Source organism: Cibotium barometz, chromosome 29 (genome assembly GCF_041138505.1).
Source record: "Cibotium barometz isolate CiBa-2024 chromosome 29, ASM4113850v1, whole genome shotgun sequence".
Taxonomy (NCBI): Eukaryota; Viridiplantae; Streptophyta; class Polypodiopsida; order Cyatheales; family Cibotiaceae; genus Cibotium; species Cibotium barometz.
In genome coordinates, this window is record NC_141074.1 from 26,986,585 (window position 1) to 27,005,214 (window position 18,630).

The 18,630-nt window shown below is 44.7% G+C and overlaps 1 protein-coding gene across 4 annotated transcripts in view; it reads right to left on the reverse strand.

The window, feature by feature from the left end:
* The window catches only part of EMB2458 (FtsH extracellular protease family), a 137,214-nt gene that overhangs the window by 102,054 nt on the left and 16,530 nt on the right, over positions 1-18,630 (reverse strand). For all 4 annotated transcript variants that reach the window (XR_015269627.1, XR_015269626.1, XM_086823020.1 and 1 more), the window contains exons 3-6: positions 11,021-11,221; positions 10,145-10,435; positions 9,758-10,033; positions 955-1,035 (exon numbers count right to left, since the gene is read on the reverse strand). Coding sequence is in view for 2 of the 4 variants with exons in the window: in XM_086823020.1 (XP_086679146.1) it covers positions 955-1,035; positions 9,758-10,033; positions 10,145-10,435; positions 11,021-11,221 (849 nt within the window). In the remaining 2 variants the exon portion in view is untranslated. The remainder of the gene's footprint in view (positions 1-954; positions 1,036-9,757; positions 10,034-10,144; positions 10,436-11,020; positions 11,222-18,630) is intronic.

Genomic DNA, 18,630 nt, shown 5'->3' on the forward strand with positions numbered 1-18,630 from the left:
GAGAGAGGCAGGAGATTTCACGACCTCTTCTAGGAGGGGTTCGGGCCACTAGCACGGGTGATGCAGTATGAGGACCAAAGAAGTCTTGGAATATACCTGGATGGCATAGGGACGGAGTATTCTAAGGACATGCTGAGAGACAAGGCCGGCCCATATAAGACGTTGCCCAGAGATCCATCACTATTTTCTTCACGGCACAAGCATCCACGTCAGCCACCCATGCCGACACCGCCACCTCGACATCAGCTCATACCACCCATACACAGAGGCGATACTCGCGTCCCGGATGAGTCCTAAGTGGGCAGACCTACTCCATTCTACGTGCCAGGTGCCCCCGACACAAAGCACCAAGGATCTCCACCACACACACACACAGAAATCCATGAGATCTCTGACGACATGGCATGCCCTCACCATAGCCACATCAGCCATCAGGAGGCTCACACAGTCATGTTGCAGTTTTCAGTTTTCATGTCCTTTTTTCTTAGTTTTTCCATGACACTGTACACCCATGGTATCGCCATGTAGACTTGCATTCACCCACGAAATATTTTTCTCTAGCTACTAAAACATGTGAAAGGACAATCAATCACCATGAGTCCACTATTGTTACAATGTATTCCCTCCCCTATCAAAGATTATAACCATACATATCCTTCTACCTAATAGCTCTTGATAGACATTCTTGATGTTTTTCCAACCTAGTGGTGTTTCACTCTTTTACCTTCTTGAAGTGTTTACACTAGAGAACCCCTTAATTTCTTGCAATTGAGTGTCCTTTCAAGCTTGATAAGCTCTATTGCTTCTTATAGAATGCATAAACTGTGTTTCATAAATAGCACATAACAAGAAAACAAATCCAAATAGGGGAAAAAGGGAAAACAGGATCAAAGATACATTTTTTTTTTCAAGCCCAACAAAACTCGCACAAAAGCACCTGGTCTGAGACTATACCTTCATTTTGTCAAATGCTTGCCTCACAGGATCTTCTACAACTTTTGGGTTGTCTGCATTTAGCTTTTTCATTATCTCTTTCTGAAAAACCACAAATCGTTTTATTAAATCTCTCTCTCTCTCTCTCTCTCTCTCTCTCTCTCTCTCATGATAACATGTAAACACAAGATATAGATACATCATGGGCATAGAGAGAGAGTTTTCTTTTAAATTTTCCATGCTTCAATATTCCCATGGATTCATTGTACTACTTTTTGGGTCTTTTGGCCAGACATCCCCGACCCAGAGCATCACAACCCTCCACCGAACAGATGTGCATCCACAAGGTTCTTCCACGCAGACATATGCTTCCATCACAGAGGCCACATATTCTCTACGCCATCAAATCCACATTGGCTGAGGCGGATATCATTATTAGTTGATCATGGCTAGTTTCTCCCATTCAAGGTCACATGTTGTAACATGAGCCGAAGCTCTGTGTGACCAATGTGACATGCGTTGCGGAAGCGTGTCTATGATTAGCGCTAAGCAAAGACATTGACGCTAATCCTATGTTTAGCACACACACTCACTGAAGACATGGTATACCTAATCTATTGCATACTCCAAACATAAATATGTACAATGATCTTGGATCTTGACCTAGATCCAAATTCGTACATGCTAATCTACGTGCATACAAAAGCTTGCTCATTGCACAGCTTGGTCGCGCTCTACAGATGCTTGCCTTCTTGCCTAAAGATGCCTTGGGCTGCCTCAATGCAGGGGTTCTTACCCACACCTGTGAGATGCCTAAGAGATCTATCTGATTTTTGCCTTTCCATGCCCTTTGACCTCCTTTAGATGGAAAGTCGTGTTTAGATTGGTTTTTCCTTTTGACCTACATAATAATGGCCAAAAAGTCATATTTGACCTCCAAATTGTGCCCAAAAGGTGTCGCAACCATGGGCGCATATTCTGGGCACTTCTCGGCGCCTGTAGGGCTTCAAAATCAGGTCCAAATCTGCCCATATACTTGCTAGGAAAGATAATCATTGCCAAGAGCATCAGGATTAATGGATGTACATGACATCCCCTCTTGCTAAGCTTGGGGCACTGGGGTACTCCATACACCTTTGCTCTGATTTTGTTCCAGTGCAATTGAAGACTCCACTTCATATCCTTCGGCTCAATCCCCAAGCTCTTTGACTTGGTCTTCAAGTTCTCTGGGTCCGTATCCGGATCTTCTGGATCACATTTAGTCTCATCCTCCTGCTCTTAATAACCACCTGCAAATTGATGACCTCCTTGTGGGGTTGGTAGCGATCGAACGATCAAAGGCCAAGTACCAGCTGTATTTGCACTTTCTCTGTTCGGTGCTTTGATTCGAGAGGCGAGAATGCCTTAGCATCCGTTAGAAGGACTTGCGTTGGCTTTGCCAACACGAGGACTGTTCTTGATATTTATAACAGTTTGTTAGGGGCTCATACCATCAAAGGTTCAAGTCCATCCACTATGAACATTCAAGTATTGGCCCCCGATATCTATGAAAGTTGGTGCGGAGGCGATTCGTGCGACTTATCTAGTCTTTCAGTATTCCGTCCGGATCGTACTCACAAGATTCGAAGAGATATTCTAGAAGCTCCTCATAAACTGTCCAAATAGGATTTGGAGAGATCTACTTTCTCGATCCGCAGTTCTCGTTCTGGTTCTAGTTATGGTTTCGCTTCTAGCTCTGGTGGTGGCTCTGGCACATGCATCCTCGATAATGGCATCTTCTTGAAAACACCTCCTTCTGTGATCACGTAGAACTCATCTTGGAAGCTCTCTCTTTCTCGAGTCAACGCTCTCGGTCTTAGGCTGCTTTAAACCCTAGGTGATTCCTCCTTGGCCTTTGTTGATGCTGCCATGAAATGTGCCCATGTTTCATCGATCCGTGCCCAACTTTGTTGCCTATACTTGGCCATGATTTTTCATATTGGGCTTGGAGTTTCTTTGTCCCCTTTTGTATCGCTGAACTTGGAGTTCTTGTTCCCTTTTGTATCATTCTTCATCTTCTCGTCTCCTTCCACGCAGTGTAACTAAAGAAGGGCATGCTTTTCATGGGGTTAAAAGCATCCCTCCACTCCAACTCACCACGATCCCAATGCAAGTATCTAATAGGACACCCATCATATAACCAGAGGCTCCAAGAAACTGTAACCATCCCTTGAGTTGGATCAATATAGGTGTGCTTTCCTCCGCTGCCCACCACTCTCACCAGCCGGACCACTAGACCCTCAATGATATCCCGCATCCTTGAATAGTAATCCAACTCTAATGAATTACTATCCAATATCCTTCTCTCAGTAGCACTCATCCGAGTGTCCGGAACACTCGGATCTTGTGGGCTACAACCAACGTGGACCAAGAGATAACATGACCAAGATACAAGAGTTTCTGCTTGAAGAAATCACATTTTGACTCCTTTGCGTACAACTTCTCTCATCTCAGTATCTCCAAGACGACTCTGAGATGTTATATGTGCTCTTCCAATGACCTATTGTAAATCAGTATGTCATCCAAAAAGACAACAATCCACTTCCCAGATATAGATAAAATAAATCGATCATCATCCCCTGTTGAAAAGTGGCAAGAGCATTGGTCAGTCCAAAAGGTAGGACCAAAAACTCATACTCTTCTTGCAAGAGCACTAAAACCAACTTATCAAATGACAGTGCATTTGGATTACCCTTCATCATGAGTCTAATGGTAGAGGCAAAACTTTGGTACGAGTCTGGCAATACATTGAGACCAATGGGAACCAATGAACTATCAGGATACATCTCATCCACACTTGCAAGCTACTTCTTCAAATCTTTGATTTTCGTGAGAAAACCATCCCCATCGAATCTCCCTTATTCATATGCTTTGACTCAAACTCCTAACACAATGAGGCAACACATAACTTATCACCCTAAAGACAATCTGCCAGGTCATCCATCCTCGACAAAATAAACCTGTTCTTGATCTTGAGTTTGTTCGTCTCTACTCTTATAGGCATTTTCGGTATCCTTAAGTTCGTCCTTGACCGTACTTTTGTCAGATGCCTACATAACTTTCAAGAGGCTATAACGGAGGCCTTGTTAACCCACTTGCAAGTCCCCAATTTCAAGTTAAAAGATTTCTCAAAGACATGTTTCAAAAGAGAAGCCTTTGTAATCTACACAAAAACAAAAGCGCACGCTACCATCCTTCTTCCATGACAGAAGAACGGGAGCGCCCCATGGAGACTTACTAGACTAGAGAAAACCTTTATTAGGATAATCTTGCAATTGCCGAGCAATCTCGTCTTCCTCCTTCTAGCTAAACTGATAAGGTTGCCAGGAGACAAGATTACTACCAAGCAATAGCTCAATCCAATGATCAATGTTGGGTATTTCAGAGTCTTCATGTGTGTGTACCATCCCGTGTGTGTCCATCCTAATTGTGTAACCGCTTGTGTATGTGTGTGAACAACCCTAGAAAAATTCAAGTGTGTTAGTGTGTGTGAACCCACCCGTAGGTGTGGATAAATGTACCGTGTGTCACTTGTCTAGTATGTGTGTGATTCCCTCGAGTCAAAAGATAAGGCTTACAACCTGCAAAATCATGTACTTGGTGTAAGCTCAAACACAATCATCAATGTAATCAACATCGTTGATTTGTGCACATATTTTCTCTCTTAAGCATTGTTACATATTACTCTCTCTCATGTTTCTATGTTCTTAGTATTCCATGGACAGTTTTGTATCACCCCAGTGAGATAGCTATGTTTATGTTTTCTTTCTGTTTTATTTTCTGTAAGCCCAGTGGGGCGTGCAATGACAGACTCAACCACATGTCCAAGAGATAAAAATATAAAGAGAGAGGGGAGAGAGAGAAAAGGGAATGGGGATCTTGCACAGTACACCACATTGAGCGGGTAACAGGCCCCGCCCCCTTTCAAGAATTTATTCAGGAACAATCCACGGGCACGCTGGCCAGGATCAATACAATCAATGAATACAAAACAAATAAATATGCCAAAGTAGGATATCCAAGTCGATGTCAATGTCGACGTACAAGATCTCTAATGTAGAGCACACCACGGGGATGACCCACAAGTATCTCTCACGGGGCCAGTATTAAATCCAAATATCCAAATCCAAATCCAAGTCCAAGTCTAGATCCAAGTTCCATGTTCATGTCCAAGCTTCATGCCCAATCTATATGTCTAAGTTCCATGTTTATGTCCAAGCTTCATGTTCCATGTCCAAGCTCTATGCCTAAGTTCTCCATGTCCAAGTCCAAGAAACACTCGCTCATCCCATGAGTAATCTCCACAACTCCTATAGCCTTTGTCCATGAAGAAAACCATGGAAAAGCTCTTTCTCGCAAGAAAACTAATATAAAACCTGTTTTAATGGTTTTTGGGTGATAAAAACATCCAAAAAGTAGTTTTTAGGGTTTTTGGAGCAATTTTAGGGTTTTTGAAATTTCTGTCCGTACAGTTCCGTACATGCATCCGTATCGCCCATGCATATGCCCATACAAGTCTAGGGCTGACCGTACATCTAAAAAGCAAGTTGGAGAAGGTGTTGATGGCGAAGAAGAAACTCTTCATGATCATAATGATGTCCACACACACTCCACGATCTCCTTCAATCTTTAATGATCTTGTTCATGATACTACAAGAGAAGTCCAATCCTTTTTATATTTGTAAGAGACCCTGCTTTTTGCCAAAAAGCCTTCATGCTTTTGCTTTGCCTTTTTACCCTTTGCTTCTCTCTTTTTGCGTTTGCTTTTGCTCTTTTTACTTTTATTAATAAAATATTACTCAACTTTTGGTGCTTTGCTTTTATGGCTTTAAGGCCTTGCTTTTTGGCCTTAGAGCTGCTTTTTGAGAAAGTGCCTTTTAGCTTTTTGGTCCAGCTCAATCTCCTCTTTCCAATGGTGCCCTTGACTCGCGGTCAACCTTGTTTGACTTTTGCTTTTTCTTGCTTTTTGACCAAGAATGGTGCTTTTTCTGAATCAATCCTTATGGACCGTGTCCCCATGTCTTCTTCCACCTGTCTGGTGTCCGGGCATGGATTTCATCATGTGAAATAGAGCTAGGAGGACCAAATAGTTACATTTTCCATTCCATGATGAGATATACCATGGACATTATTGTATCACTTTGGTCTCATAGGCCCATTGGGTCTTTAGTAGACGCTCTCTCTCTCTCTCCACCATAAAGATCTTTCATCCTAGTAGCTTCTACACATCGCTTCTCTCCACCATGGAGATCTTTCATCCTCGATAGCTTCTACATCTCCTATGGATTTAAATTTTGCATCCAAAGCTAGGGTTTACAGTCCATGAAATGATCCTTCACTTGGTATTAGAGCTAGGGTTTACAGTCCATGAAATGACCAACTCATCTTCGCCTCATCTATACGCTTTCCAATCCATAAAAAATTGGGGGTTTTTTATTTCATGCTGAAAAATCATCTAATAGAAGGTTCAACATCATCCGAAATTTGGGGCTTTTCCAAATTGAAGCCTCCTTCAACACATTGAAGACATTCCGGGTCCTCTGCCCTAGCCCCCAAGACTAAAATGATAAAATGACTTGCCAAGCATCAATAGCTTGGCGTCGGCGGCGCAAACAGCATCTGATCAAGGGGGTGATCTCATCTCCCATCAATATTTGTGTTTTTATGTGTGAGATTTAATAAGGGTTATGTGCCGGGATGTCCCCTAAAAAGGATTTATATTAAGTGTTTTGTGTGCCTTCCATTATAAAAGGTGTTGTGTTGTCCTTATCCCAATTAGGAGGCAGGGGGGGCGATGAAGAGTTGGCCTTGTTGCTTCGGTCACGGTGCTAACTGGAGGATTAGCATGGCACAAGAGGTGCGCATGGCTAGATCACTCCCTTGCAGCATGTGATGGAGTTAGAAGGTAGCTGCTTCTTTTGTGTGTTGGGTCTCACCACCTTTGCTCCGAAGGGGGATTGTTGGGTATTTCGGAGTCTTCATGTGTGTCAACCACCCTGTTTGTGTGTGTACCCACCTGTGCCTGTGTGTGCACAGCCCCTAACAAGGGTTAAGTGTGTTAGTGTGTGTGAACCCACCCTTAAGTGTGGATAAGATAAATGTGCCATGTGTCACTTGTCTAGTATGTGTGTGTGATTCCCTTCAAACAAAAGAGCTTACAACCTACAAAAGCATGTACTTAGTGTAAGCTCAACACAATCATCAATCTAATCAAAATCATTGAGCCATGTAGATATTCTCTCTCTTAAGCATTGTTACATATTACTCTCTCTCTCACCAACCAGCCATCACCAATTTCTTCTAGACAGCCATCACCAATTTCTTCCAGACCCAAGAGGTGGAGGACACCGATACAGTGGATCTTATGGACCCACCTCGAGCTGCTGCGGACCCACCTCGCCCCCAAGAGGAGTTAACTCGGACCGGGCCTCCGCACTCCAGTATGCCCGACGCCCCCGGCCATCGGCCACGATCCCCTCATCAACTTCAGATCGAGGACATGCCCCACCGCCATCGAGCTACCTTTCCTCGTGACATCGCTGAGGGAGATCTCTCGGCCATACTCATTAGCCCCATGCTTTTGGAGAGTGGTATACCATCTACTGGGGGCTGATGCTGCTCTCATGTTTCTATGTTCCTAGCATTCCATGATGAGCTTCCATGGACAGTTTTGTATCACCCAAGTGAGATAAATATGTTTATGTTTTGTTTCTGTTTTATTTTCCATTCCATGATGAGATATGCCATTGTTCTTTTCAGCTGCTCTCTTACTACCTGCTCAAAATGCTTTTGAACATTTCTATCGCCTAGCCTGAATTTGATTGGAGCCTGCAAACTACATCAAATTCACTGGTAATAGCTTCTATGAATTCTTTTAACCTACTTTGCATCCGCATGCTTGACCTTTAAGGTTTCCTATGTCTCTGCCTGACACACGCATGTTGCTATGTTGTCTGGTGTTGTGCCATTTCATCTTGTTTATTAGTATTAATAGTTCACTGTGTGACAAGTTTGTGCTCAACCAAGTCCAAGGGAATTTCAGAGCTCCAAAGTATAGTGGCTTCCTCCAGATGTTGAGGAGGGGGGCTATCTGTTGCTTTGGTGTGATGTCGATACCCACCTGGCATCCAAGGTGGCATGCGGATGTGCCTCTGGGTGCATCAACTGGGCACCAAATTGGGGGAGGAGGTCCCACCCAAAAACCACATAACTTGTTCCAATTGATACGTGCACCAGAACCGAGGCAAAACAGCTCGGTAGCATCTTCAAAGCGTCAGGAGATTCCCATCTGAGCCAGATAGGTAACAGCTGTATCATCCGCAAACTCTGCATTCAAGACCGCCTCCAAGGTATGGATGGGGAGGCTAAGACCCTGAAGGCACAGTGCGAGTGTGCGCAAAGGAAGCTGCTCAATGTTTCCACAACGAAGAGGAAAAGAAAGGGTGCCAAGGGACAACCTTGGTTCACCGAGCAGGAGATGGAGAAACGCCCCTGCGTGCACCCTGAATGAGGACCTGGTTGTGTATCAATGTATATGGTTGGGACTCCTCGGACCCCCCAAGAGGCCAAGAAACTCATCGTAGCCTAGTGCCCGCTAGGAAACCCCAATCAATGCAATCGCAGGTCTTCTCAACGTCCACACAAAGAGAACCACCATATCCTACTTCAGCTGAGCCAAGGCGGTCTGGTCCCAAAAAGTGAAGATGTTATCCAGGATGCCATTATCCCAGATGAAGTATGTTTGGGTCCCATGGATGAGATCAGAGAGGTGTGGATGGGGGTGGAGGCTGATCAGCTTGGCAAGGGATAAGGCCAGGGTGATGGGATGCCATTGTGGCACCTCAAGCCTGTCTCCCCCCTCTTTTGGGATCAAGTGAATAAGACCATCCACCAATCTATCCGGGAGGGTGCCTGTCGGTGTTGCTTCTAAATGCATTCAAAGAATACGAAATGTACGAAATGTGTATGAAACTTTCTTATGTATGAAATGTTTTTTATGCTATTTTCTTTTGGATGTAACTCCACGTCCGCAGGAAGCAACATTAATAGACACCCTTGGTAGTATGCCAACAAACTTTTCTTACGTATGAAAATAGGTGCAGAGGTATTGTATCACCTTTGCACCTATTTTCATGTTGTTATGCTCAAAATTTACATTTTTTGTATATACCAGGCTAAAACAGGCATTTCATGACCCTTTTTAATACAAAACATTTCAGAACTGTCAAGATACGATACGTTTCAGAAATATGTTTCGTACGTGACATTTTTGAAACACCAGGCAACACTTCTGCCTATCTGCATGACCTAATTGAAAGCCGCCCGAAAGCCAACCTTCAAGAGATCCCAATGCCGCTAGAAGATTAAAACCGGAAGCCCATCTTTGCCCAGGCAAGGTGTCACTATTTAAGAATTCAAGGGCTTTGGATCAAACACACTGAAAGCAAAAAGATGGCTGCTCCTAAGTCCTTGTGAGTGGGAGTGGAGCCATAGGATGGCTTGAGAGAACTCCATTTAAAAAAGTCCTTGTACTAACCTTCACACAATTAGTTGCATCTAGACGCCCACTTCCTTTATAAGAAGTTACAAGGCTCTGTAAGGAAGGGGTACCAACTCTAGTAAGATCACATTCAGAAGTTTCAAGGTGGCAAAGCAAACATGAGAAATCGCCTGCATGGCTACATTCAAGCAAGCATGTGCATACTTTTGCAAGAGTGTTTAACAGAGTGCACAAGCATCCTTACACAAATATATCCAATGGAAAGAGTGGTGCATAATCGCTTACCCCTTTTTTTTGCTTCCATTCCACTTCATTCATTTCTTCTCCTGTGCCAAGAAACTGCCCTAACACCTTGCCCACCAATCTTGAAACATACACGTAAGGAATCCATACAATAAAGCACCTCAGTGGCAGTGATATCCACCATGCAGTGGAGCTCTCACCTTGCCCAAAGCGATCTTCCATTCTCTTTTGCACAACTTTCTTCAACTCCATTAAAAATGGGGCTTTACTGCGTGTAGGTGCATTGTCTGAGAGTTGAAGTCCTATCATTACTTGAACCTACAACACCAGCAATCAGAGTATTCAGTTCATTGTAAATTCTCCCCTACTTTTCACACTTGAGGGAATTTTTCTTACAAAAATGGGTATTGTCATCCTTGGCAGACGTACCAGCTTTGGGAGCTTCTCTAAAGCTGGAAAAAATGCCCGTCCCAAAACTTCTTCAATAGTTTCACCTAGAGACTGGAAATACAGAATCACCATTGGATTTGCAGCAGCACCCTTCAAGAAATTAGTGAATGCACCTAAAACCACTTTAAATGGCAAGAAGAAAACATGTGTAGGATCCCATTGACTAAGCGGTATCCACATGACTTCCACTGATGTAGAAATTCCAGATCCAAGCATCTTCAGATGTAACGCATCAAAGCCTCCATACTTCGAATAGGTGGCATCGAAAACCTGTAGCATGGAAAAACAAACTTAAGGCAAGGGTTTCCAAAGAATCTTGCTAAAAGAACATGATCAATAGTTTTGTATAAGAGCTAATTAGGATTGCTAGACAAAGTTGCACAAAAAAATGCAAAGTTCAGTGCTCTTTAAAAACAAGATCTGTCACTGCCCAAGTAATACATTGCCACAACATCAACCCTTGAATACATTTCGCACATGCTAGCCTGCAAAGCCTTCACACTTCTCTTATGACACAGATCAACTAGGCAAAGATATACCCCCAGGATTTAAATTCAGGGCTGCCAGGTTCATATGATATCTCCCATAAACAAGTTACAAAAAATTAGCACAGCAGAATAAAAAACACTACAGTGTATGTGCCTGTATGAGCTGCCTTTCCATCTGCTTGCATTCAAAATTAAAAATGTTTTGCATCTCCGCTAAGCACTTGCTCTACAGATGTAGTTTATGCAGATTCCTAAAAATTCACAAAGCAAGAATTTTTTGTCCTTTAGTCTCAAAACAACTGTGTGTTTTTTTAAATGCAAGATAATATAAGAACTGAAAGCAAAGCCACTGTGTCTAGCACTTAACCTGAAGATCAGCAAAAAACATTCGATCATCGCCTTTCAGTTTGAAATACATCACACATCTATCATGCCGGATTCGAGCACTCTCCACGAGCTCTTTATCCACTGCATATTTGAGAGCTTCCGGTGACATTTCCCATCGTTTGTGTTTTTCATTGTACCAAGCTTCAGCCAACACTCTATCTCTGTACTTAAGGATGCGCTCCTGCAGAAAAATATTCAATTGTATGTCATAAATTTACTCCTTTAAAGTTAGTGTTTCAAGCCTAAGAAAAACTTGAGTAACCCATTCCACCAAAACTTCCTACAGCTGGCCAACAACAAGTAACACTGTTCATAATATAACTTTCAAAATCCCAGCAATCACAAAAATAGACAAAACGTTTTACAAGGAAATAGAGACATAAACCCAGGACTCCCCTGCCAGCATTTAAGATTCTTACCCACATTCCATGATGCAGATAGAAGTGTAAAAGTTCTAAAAACACTGAAGCCCACTTAAAACAAGATGGAAGTTAGCTGGAAGTTTCGTGAAAAGTGAGCAACAACTTCACGACGACCAACAAAGAATCTATATCTGGTCATTGGTGTAGCTTTTTCCACAGTACACAAAGCTGAGATCTAAGTGCTTGGAGCTCCCCACCTTGAGCCCAGCATGTCATGCGCCCACCTTACCCATCATAGCTTTACTTAGTGCCATCCTCTCTCAACGTTTCTCAGCTCACATGCATTGCAACCTCTCCCCTAGCAGCATATCACGAGAGTCCTAGCATCAATCCGATCATCACCAAACAGCACACTCCCTGCCTCCTCAAACTGTCAATACCTCACCCATTTCCAGCTGCCTCCTGCCTCGCCTTTTACTCCACTATTGTCAGCCAGGCAGAACCCACCTTCTCACTCTTCAGACCTTGCATCCGCCCAATACAGCTGCAGAGTTGCTCCGACATTTTCTGCCACCGGTTTTCCCTTTCCTTTTAGGCTTGTCCTGCATCACTGCAACAATCTTTAAGGCCCCCCCACTCGTGAATTTTAACCTGTCCAGCATCTCCCCAATTCTCTTGATGACTAAGGAGTTTACCTCAATATTTTCTCTTCACAAGAGTTTTCTTCTCTGATCCTAATCGATAGTCTAACTCCACCAACAAAGTCCCAACCAGCCAGGAAGTTGATAAGAAGGCAATTTCTGGCAAGAAGATCTTCAAATCCTGTCATGATAGGTGGCTCTGCTTGAACCACGAGGGTTGGGAGAGGGTTTATTGGGCACCTAACCTTCCCAAGGTGACATAAAAGGCAACCTGCAAGCTACTCGTATCATTGAAAGCTTAGGCAAACCTTGGATAATAAACTAGTTGGTCCCAAGTACTTCCAAATAGAGCTACATATTATGACAACGGTAAAAAGAAAAGTCAATCCTTACAAGGAGCACAACCTTGTATTCTTTGCTCAGATATCTCAACAAAGGCAGACCGTGATCTTCTTGGAGAAGGATTAATCACCTATCACAATGTGTTTCCCACAGCTTCCAAATTCCAAAGGAATACACCTAATTTCTTCCCAACAGCCTCAAAAAGATGATTGAGATTATTTGAACGGGGGCTGCCACTGTAATGCTCTATCAACACCTAGAATCTCTCAATCACCTTACTTCTCTCAATCTGCCCATGTGGCTATAAATCTACCCCTTTTCCCCTTCTTCTAGATTCTTCTTTGCTTTTTACAATTTTACCAACCAAATAACCTTTGAACTTCCAACCTTTGCTCAACGCGCACACTCAACCTTTAGTGAGAGCCCTTAAGTAACTTGGGGTTTGGAATGCACCAAGTGTGCGATGAAGGCATGCAAATCCTAGTTCTCACAAGATTCCACACGGGAGTTTATGGGAATGCAAGACCTGAAAGGGAGCGGAGCCTGTTCCTAGCTCAGTGCGTGTGTCCTGTGCAAAGTTTCCTAAACCCTTCTCTCTTCCTCTCTCTATCTTATCTCTCTATATTTCTATCTCTTGGATACATGGTGGAATCTGTCACATCACGCCCCGTTGGGCTTAGTGTCACCAATTGGCCGACCATTTGGTCCATCTCCAGATTTGTCTCTCGTTCACTTGAGGCCAGGCCAGTGTCTCATGTGAAGGGACCAGTAATTTTGCATGACATGGACGAAAGCCAGACTGGTGCCACCCGTGTGTTAGCAAGATGGTGTCGTATGGACGGGAGCCAGACTGGTGCCACCCGTGTATGACCTGGACTGTGTTCTATCCATGGGATTGTCACGCCATGGAAGAGCCAGTATTTGTGCCGTGTCTTGCCTATGGGACTGTCACTCCATAGGGAGGCTCGTGCAATCTGTGTCTTACCTATGGGACTGTCACTCCATAGGAAGACCGGGATTTATGTTTCTCTGTCATGCCATCATGTGCCCGACAGATGTTTTGTACTTGTTCCATGAACGGGAGATATGTCCATGATACTATTTGCACATGCATTCATGTTTTGCATGTTTGGAACTGTTTTCGCATGACTTGTATTTTTGTGTTTGCCTGTTTGACGTGCCATTTACTGAGCGGGGACGCCTGCCAGTGAGTCGTGAAGTTTGCTCTGTCTTCTGATGAGTTTTGTTGCGTGTGAACAGGTGATAAGTGTATTGCACTTGTTTGTTTAATAGCTTTCTTTCTAACCTTTATTTTTATAAGGTTGTAAGTTCACATTCATTAAAAGAGTGGGCACCCTCCCAATAATTAATGATATCCTTGATAGAGTGGGCACCCACGTATGGGCCAAGGTGGGGAGGGAAACCCCACTCTTAATCCTATGTGTGGGGGTGGGTGCATGGCCACCTACCCACACCCCACCTTGAAACTGGCCGCCCCCATGCAAGCTAGGGGAGCCGGCCAGCTGTGGTCGTGTGCTCTCTCTCCAACACCTACAAAAGAGCGACCACCTCACCCGCTTGGAGAACACAGCAGGCGATCATCTCTTCTCCGTTTGCTCTCAGGTGGCTGCACCTCCACTCTGCAGGGTGCTGCGCCTCCATTTTGCAGGCGGCTGCGCTTCCTTTCCACAGGCGGCCATAGGCGGCTGCGCCTCTCCTCTCCGAACGGCCTTCCACAGGCTGTACGGGTGGCTGCACTTCCTCTCCATCAGGCGGCTGTGCTCTCCACAGCAGACTGCGCTCTACACAGCAGGCGGCTGTGCTTTCCACAGCAGGCTGCGCTCCTCCACTCCATAGGCTGCTGCACTCCTCTCCATAGGCGGCTGCCCCCTCTACCCTGCAGGCGGCTGCGCCTCCTTCAGGCGACTGTGCACGCCTTCCACAGGCAGCTACAGGTGGCTGCGCTCTCTTTGCAGGCAGCTACTGGTGGCTGCGTTCCTCCCCTTGCAGGCGGCTGCGCCCTCTTCCTCAGACGGCTGCGCTCTCCTCTACAAGTGTCTCTACAGGCGGCTGCACCCTCTTCCACAGGCGGCTGCGCCTCCAAACCTCCTCAGGTGGCTACGCCCAGGCCTCCTCCCCATTCAACAGGCGGCTGCGCTCAGATTTCCAAATGGCTGCACTTAGACGCCTCGGGTATTTGTCTTCCACTAGCGAGCTACAAGTAAGTGGATTGAGATTTAAGTAAAGGATTTTGAAGTAAATCTAATAAGGGATACTCTCTACCGCTAACACCCGTTCGGTGCCGGGTAGTCCAAGCTTCGGGAGAACCACGGTCCATGGGTGCCGAGATCAAGAGAGCCAGGCGTTAGTACGGGAGCGCCTGTTTGTGCGTGGTCCTGCAACACCAGTGGGGCGCTCTCCGTGGATTCCAGTGAAGGCACAGGACCGTAGAGACTTGACCACTCAAGTGGATTGCTTTCCTTCGAACGTCTACTTCGAGTCTCTTGTTTGGCACTGTATTCATCTCAGTTGTACATGGACATCATCTAGTTCTTTGAACCCATGGAGCATTGTATCTTTTAAATACTCCCAATAATATATCATATATTGAGGGGGGGGTCGGCCCGTTCCGGCCCTAGTGCTGGTGTCCATTGATAAACATTTCATTTCATTTCAGTTTTCAGTTGTTATTAAGTTGTCCATTCAAATTGTGATATTTAAGTTGTGCTATTACGCGTGTGGGTGTCCAACGGAGTCTATTCCCACTTGACAGGATCGGTTTCACTTACAATGGTATCAAAGCAAGATTTCTCTTGAGGAATCTTTCTTGGGGTGAGATTTCTCTCGAGGAACCTTTCTTGGGGTGACAAAACCATGTCAAGAGTAGAGGGCAACCAAGGGCCTAATGAAGGGAACAACTATGAGGCTGATCCAAGACTTCAAGACGGGAACTAGGGTCGTCGATCCATTACTCATGAGATCGCGGCCATATCATTAGAAGAGCGCCATGATTTTCAGCAATTCACGTGTTTGCTCACGGATGAAGAATTTCTTGCTTGGAGTGCGTATAGGGAACAGGATCAAAGAAAGGCTCAAATGTTTGAAGATTTCATCAAAGATAGAGCCACCAAAGCCGAAGGAGTTGAAGCTGCCAAAGCCTATCTTCATGCCAAAGGAGTCACCATCGCAGAAGGATCTAGAGCCACCAAATCTGCTTCTCGTGGAGGAGACCAGACTCTTGGCTGCCCAAGCTCTCAAGGCTAAGCAGCACCACCGTAAGGCCTAGCATGATTGTCACCTTCGCAGACCGCAGTTCCAAGACGGAGACCAGGTACTCCTATACCAGGCTAAATTTTTGAAAAGGGCCAAGAAGCTGGTTCCGTCTTGGCAAGGGCCATACATTTTCAAACAGATCCTTCAACTCACACGTCTTGCTTCCTTGTTGAGAAATGTGGTTCCAGGGAGCACAAGGTAGGGAGTGAGTCACATGAGCAAGAGAAGGTGCATGCACATTAGAAAAGGAGTAGACTAAGGGTACATTAGCTAAGGTTGATTTGCATGGTCATTTGTAAAAGGTGAAGACCATTACCTTGGTTTAACCAAGGTTAACAAAGAGGTCCCGCTGAGTGCAGAAGTCCTATAAGGCATCCAACTATCTCTAAAGCCCCTCTACTGAATCTGAGAGGAGGACAATGCATATGCATAAAAAGTAGTATGGGGATCAATATGCCTGCCAGTGTGGGACCAGCCCCACCTAATTCGTCAATGAAGCTCAAGATCTCATCAATGCAGAGGCCAAAAAAAGTGGGTGATAGAGGGAAGCCCTATTTCACCCCAATAGTGATAGAAATCTCCTACGATGTACCTCCTAGGGCTCTCAATCGTCCAGTGACCAACTCATAGAGCGCAATAATGCTCCAAACCATGTCAAATGGGACTCCTATCTCCTGTAGGCCTGGCTCAGGGTACAGTACCAAAAGCTTTGCGGAAATCCACAAATGCAGCGGTAAATCCTCTAATGTCGTGTTGTACCCTCCTCGATGATGGCACGGAGGGTGAAAATGTGATCAAGGGTAGAGTAGCTCCTCCAAAAGCCTGCCTATCCTGAGGCTGAGGCTGAGGCTGAGGCTGAGGCTCTGCATCCCTGTCTCTTTGCAAATGAACTGAGCTCCGCCTCTAGCACCGATCCATAGAGATTGGCCAATGTGTGGCCAATCATGATCGTCTTGTAATTATTAGGATCAAGTGGATCTCTAGCTTTGAGGATGGGGATGATGGTGTTGGTGGACCAAGAGGGTGGAAATCCTTCACGAAGGGCTCTATTGAACACGTAGGCTAGTAGGGACGCCAAGGTATCATCGGCATGCGAGATGTACTCGACAGTGAGTCCCTCATGATCCTGGGCTCGCCCATTACGTAGTCTACGAATGGCCTCGAGGACCACCCTTTGTGAAGAAGGTGAAGGTGGTGGGGCGGGGATCTAGAGGTGGGGATAGGGGTGGCTGATGGAGGATATGAGGGAGCATGCATAGGAGTGCCATGTGTCCGGGCAGGTGATAGGTGTTGGTGGCGATGTTTTCTGTTGGTGTTGGACTCACACACTCACACACACAAACCTGCACATTAGGGTTAGGTGCAGGATGGAGAAGCTCACACAGAAATGAGCGAGAGAGAGAGAGAGAGAGAGAGAGAGTGGTAGCCACAAAATGCAAGTCAACGCTTGCATGTGTGTCACATCCATATAATATAGAAGTAAAAAATAGTATATGTAGAGTGTCCTTTCACACTTGATACATCTGGCCTCGTGTTACACAAGTAAATGAGACATCCCACTGCCTGGCTGTAAATGCCGGCCTCAAAAGGCTCTCCAATATCATGCATAGTAAGCCGTACACCTGGTTCTATTGGAGTAGAAATGGGCTTACATTCATCCATGTGAAACCTTTTTAGCAAACTTTTTATGTACTTAGTTTGCTGCATAACAATGCCATCATCTGTATGCATAAACTGTATGCCGAGATAGTAGTGTAAAGGCCCCAAATCTGACATATCAAATTCAGCTTTCAAATCAGCTTTGAAATCTGAGCTTTGTGCTTTGCTAGTACCTGTAATGAGCATGTCATCTACATACAAGATGACTATGAGAATATCGGCACCGGTTTTCTTCACATACAATGTGCTTTCAGCTGGACTATTCACATAACCTTGGTTGAGCATGTATTTTATCATACCAAGCTCTTGGAGCTTGCTTTAACCCATACAATGCTCTGTGTAACCTGCATACTTTATGTTCCTCACCAAGAACTACAAAACCAATGGGCTGATTTACATATACTTCCTCCTGTAAATCCCCATTTAAGAATGCAGTTTTGATGTCCAATTGATGCACTTTCCATCCTTTATCTACAGCCAATGCAATCACTGATCTTATTGTGGTCATTCTTGAAGTAGGAGCAAAAGTCTCCTTTTGACTTTGTACACCCACTTTGTTCCAATGACATGCTTTCCTTTAAGCAATTCCACAAGATCCCAAGTATTGTTCTTCATGATAGAAGAGATTTCAGCTTGCATAGCTTGCACCCAATGCTCATTCTCATGTGCTTCTTCATAAGAAGAAGGCTCTTCTGAATCAAAGAGACCACCTATGGCTAATGCAGACTCCCCACGATGCATGGCTGGAACTAGCCCTTGTTCTACCTGTGAGTGGAGCTACAAGTTTGCTTTCTTGCAAAGTTTTCAGCAACCATCTTGGCACTGACTTGGCTGTGTCTATGGCTGTTTGCTCCTCCCTGACAAGATCTTCCACTTCTTCCATAGAAGAGGGCTGAATGGCTGGCTGTTCCACATGTTCTACATGAGGATTTTCTTGTGTAGGGGCAGGCTGATCTGAATCCCCACTAATTGCAATGGGTAATAGTCCATCAAACATGTCATGTATGCCTGTATCATTACATTTATACAAGTTGTACATGGGCTGTTCTGAATTTTCAGCAAATACCACATCTCTACTGACAAAAATCCTTCGTGTTGTTGGATTATAAAGACGGTATCCTTTGCTCTCATTGTTGTAGCCCACAAAAATGCATTTCATTGCTTTGTCATCTAGCTTTGTTCGGAGTTGTTCTGGCACATGTGCATATGCCAAACACCCAAATGTACGCATATAATCCACTGTTGGCTTTCGGTATACCAAGCCTCAAATGGTGTTATGGTTTACACTCAAGGACTTCCATCGCGAAGACTTC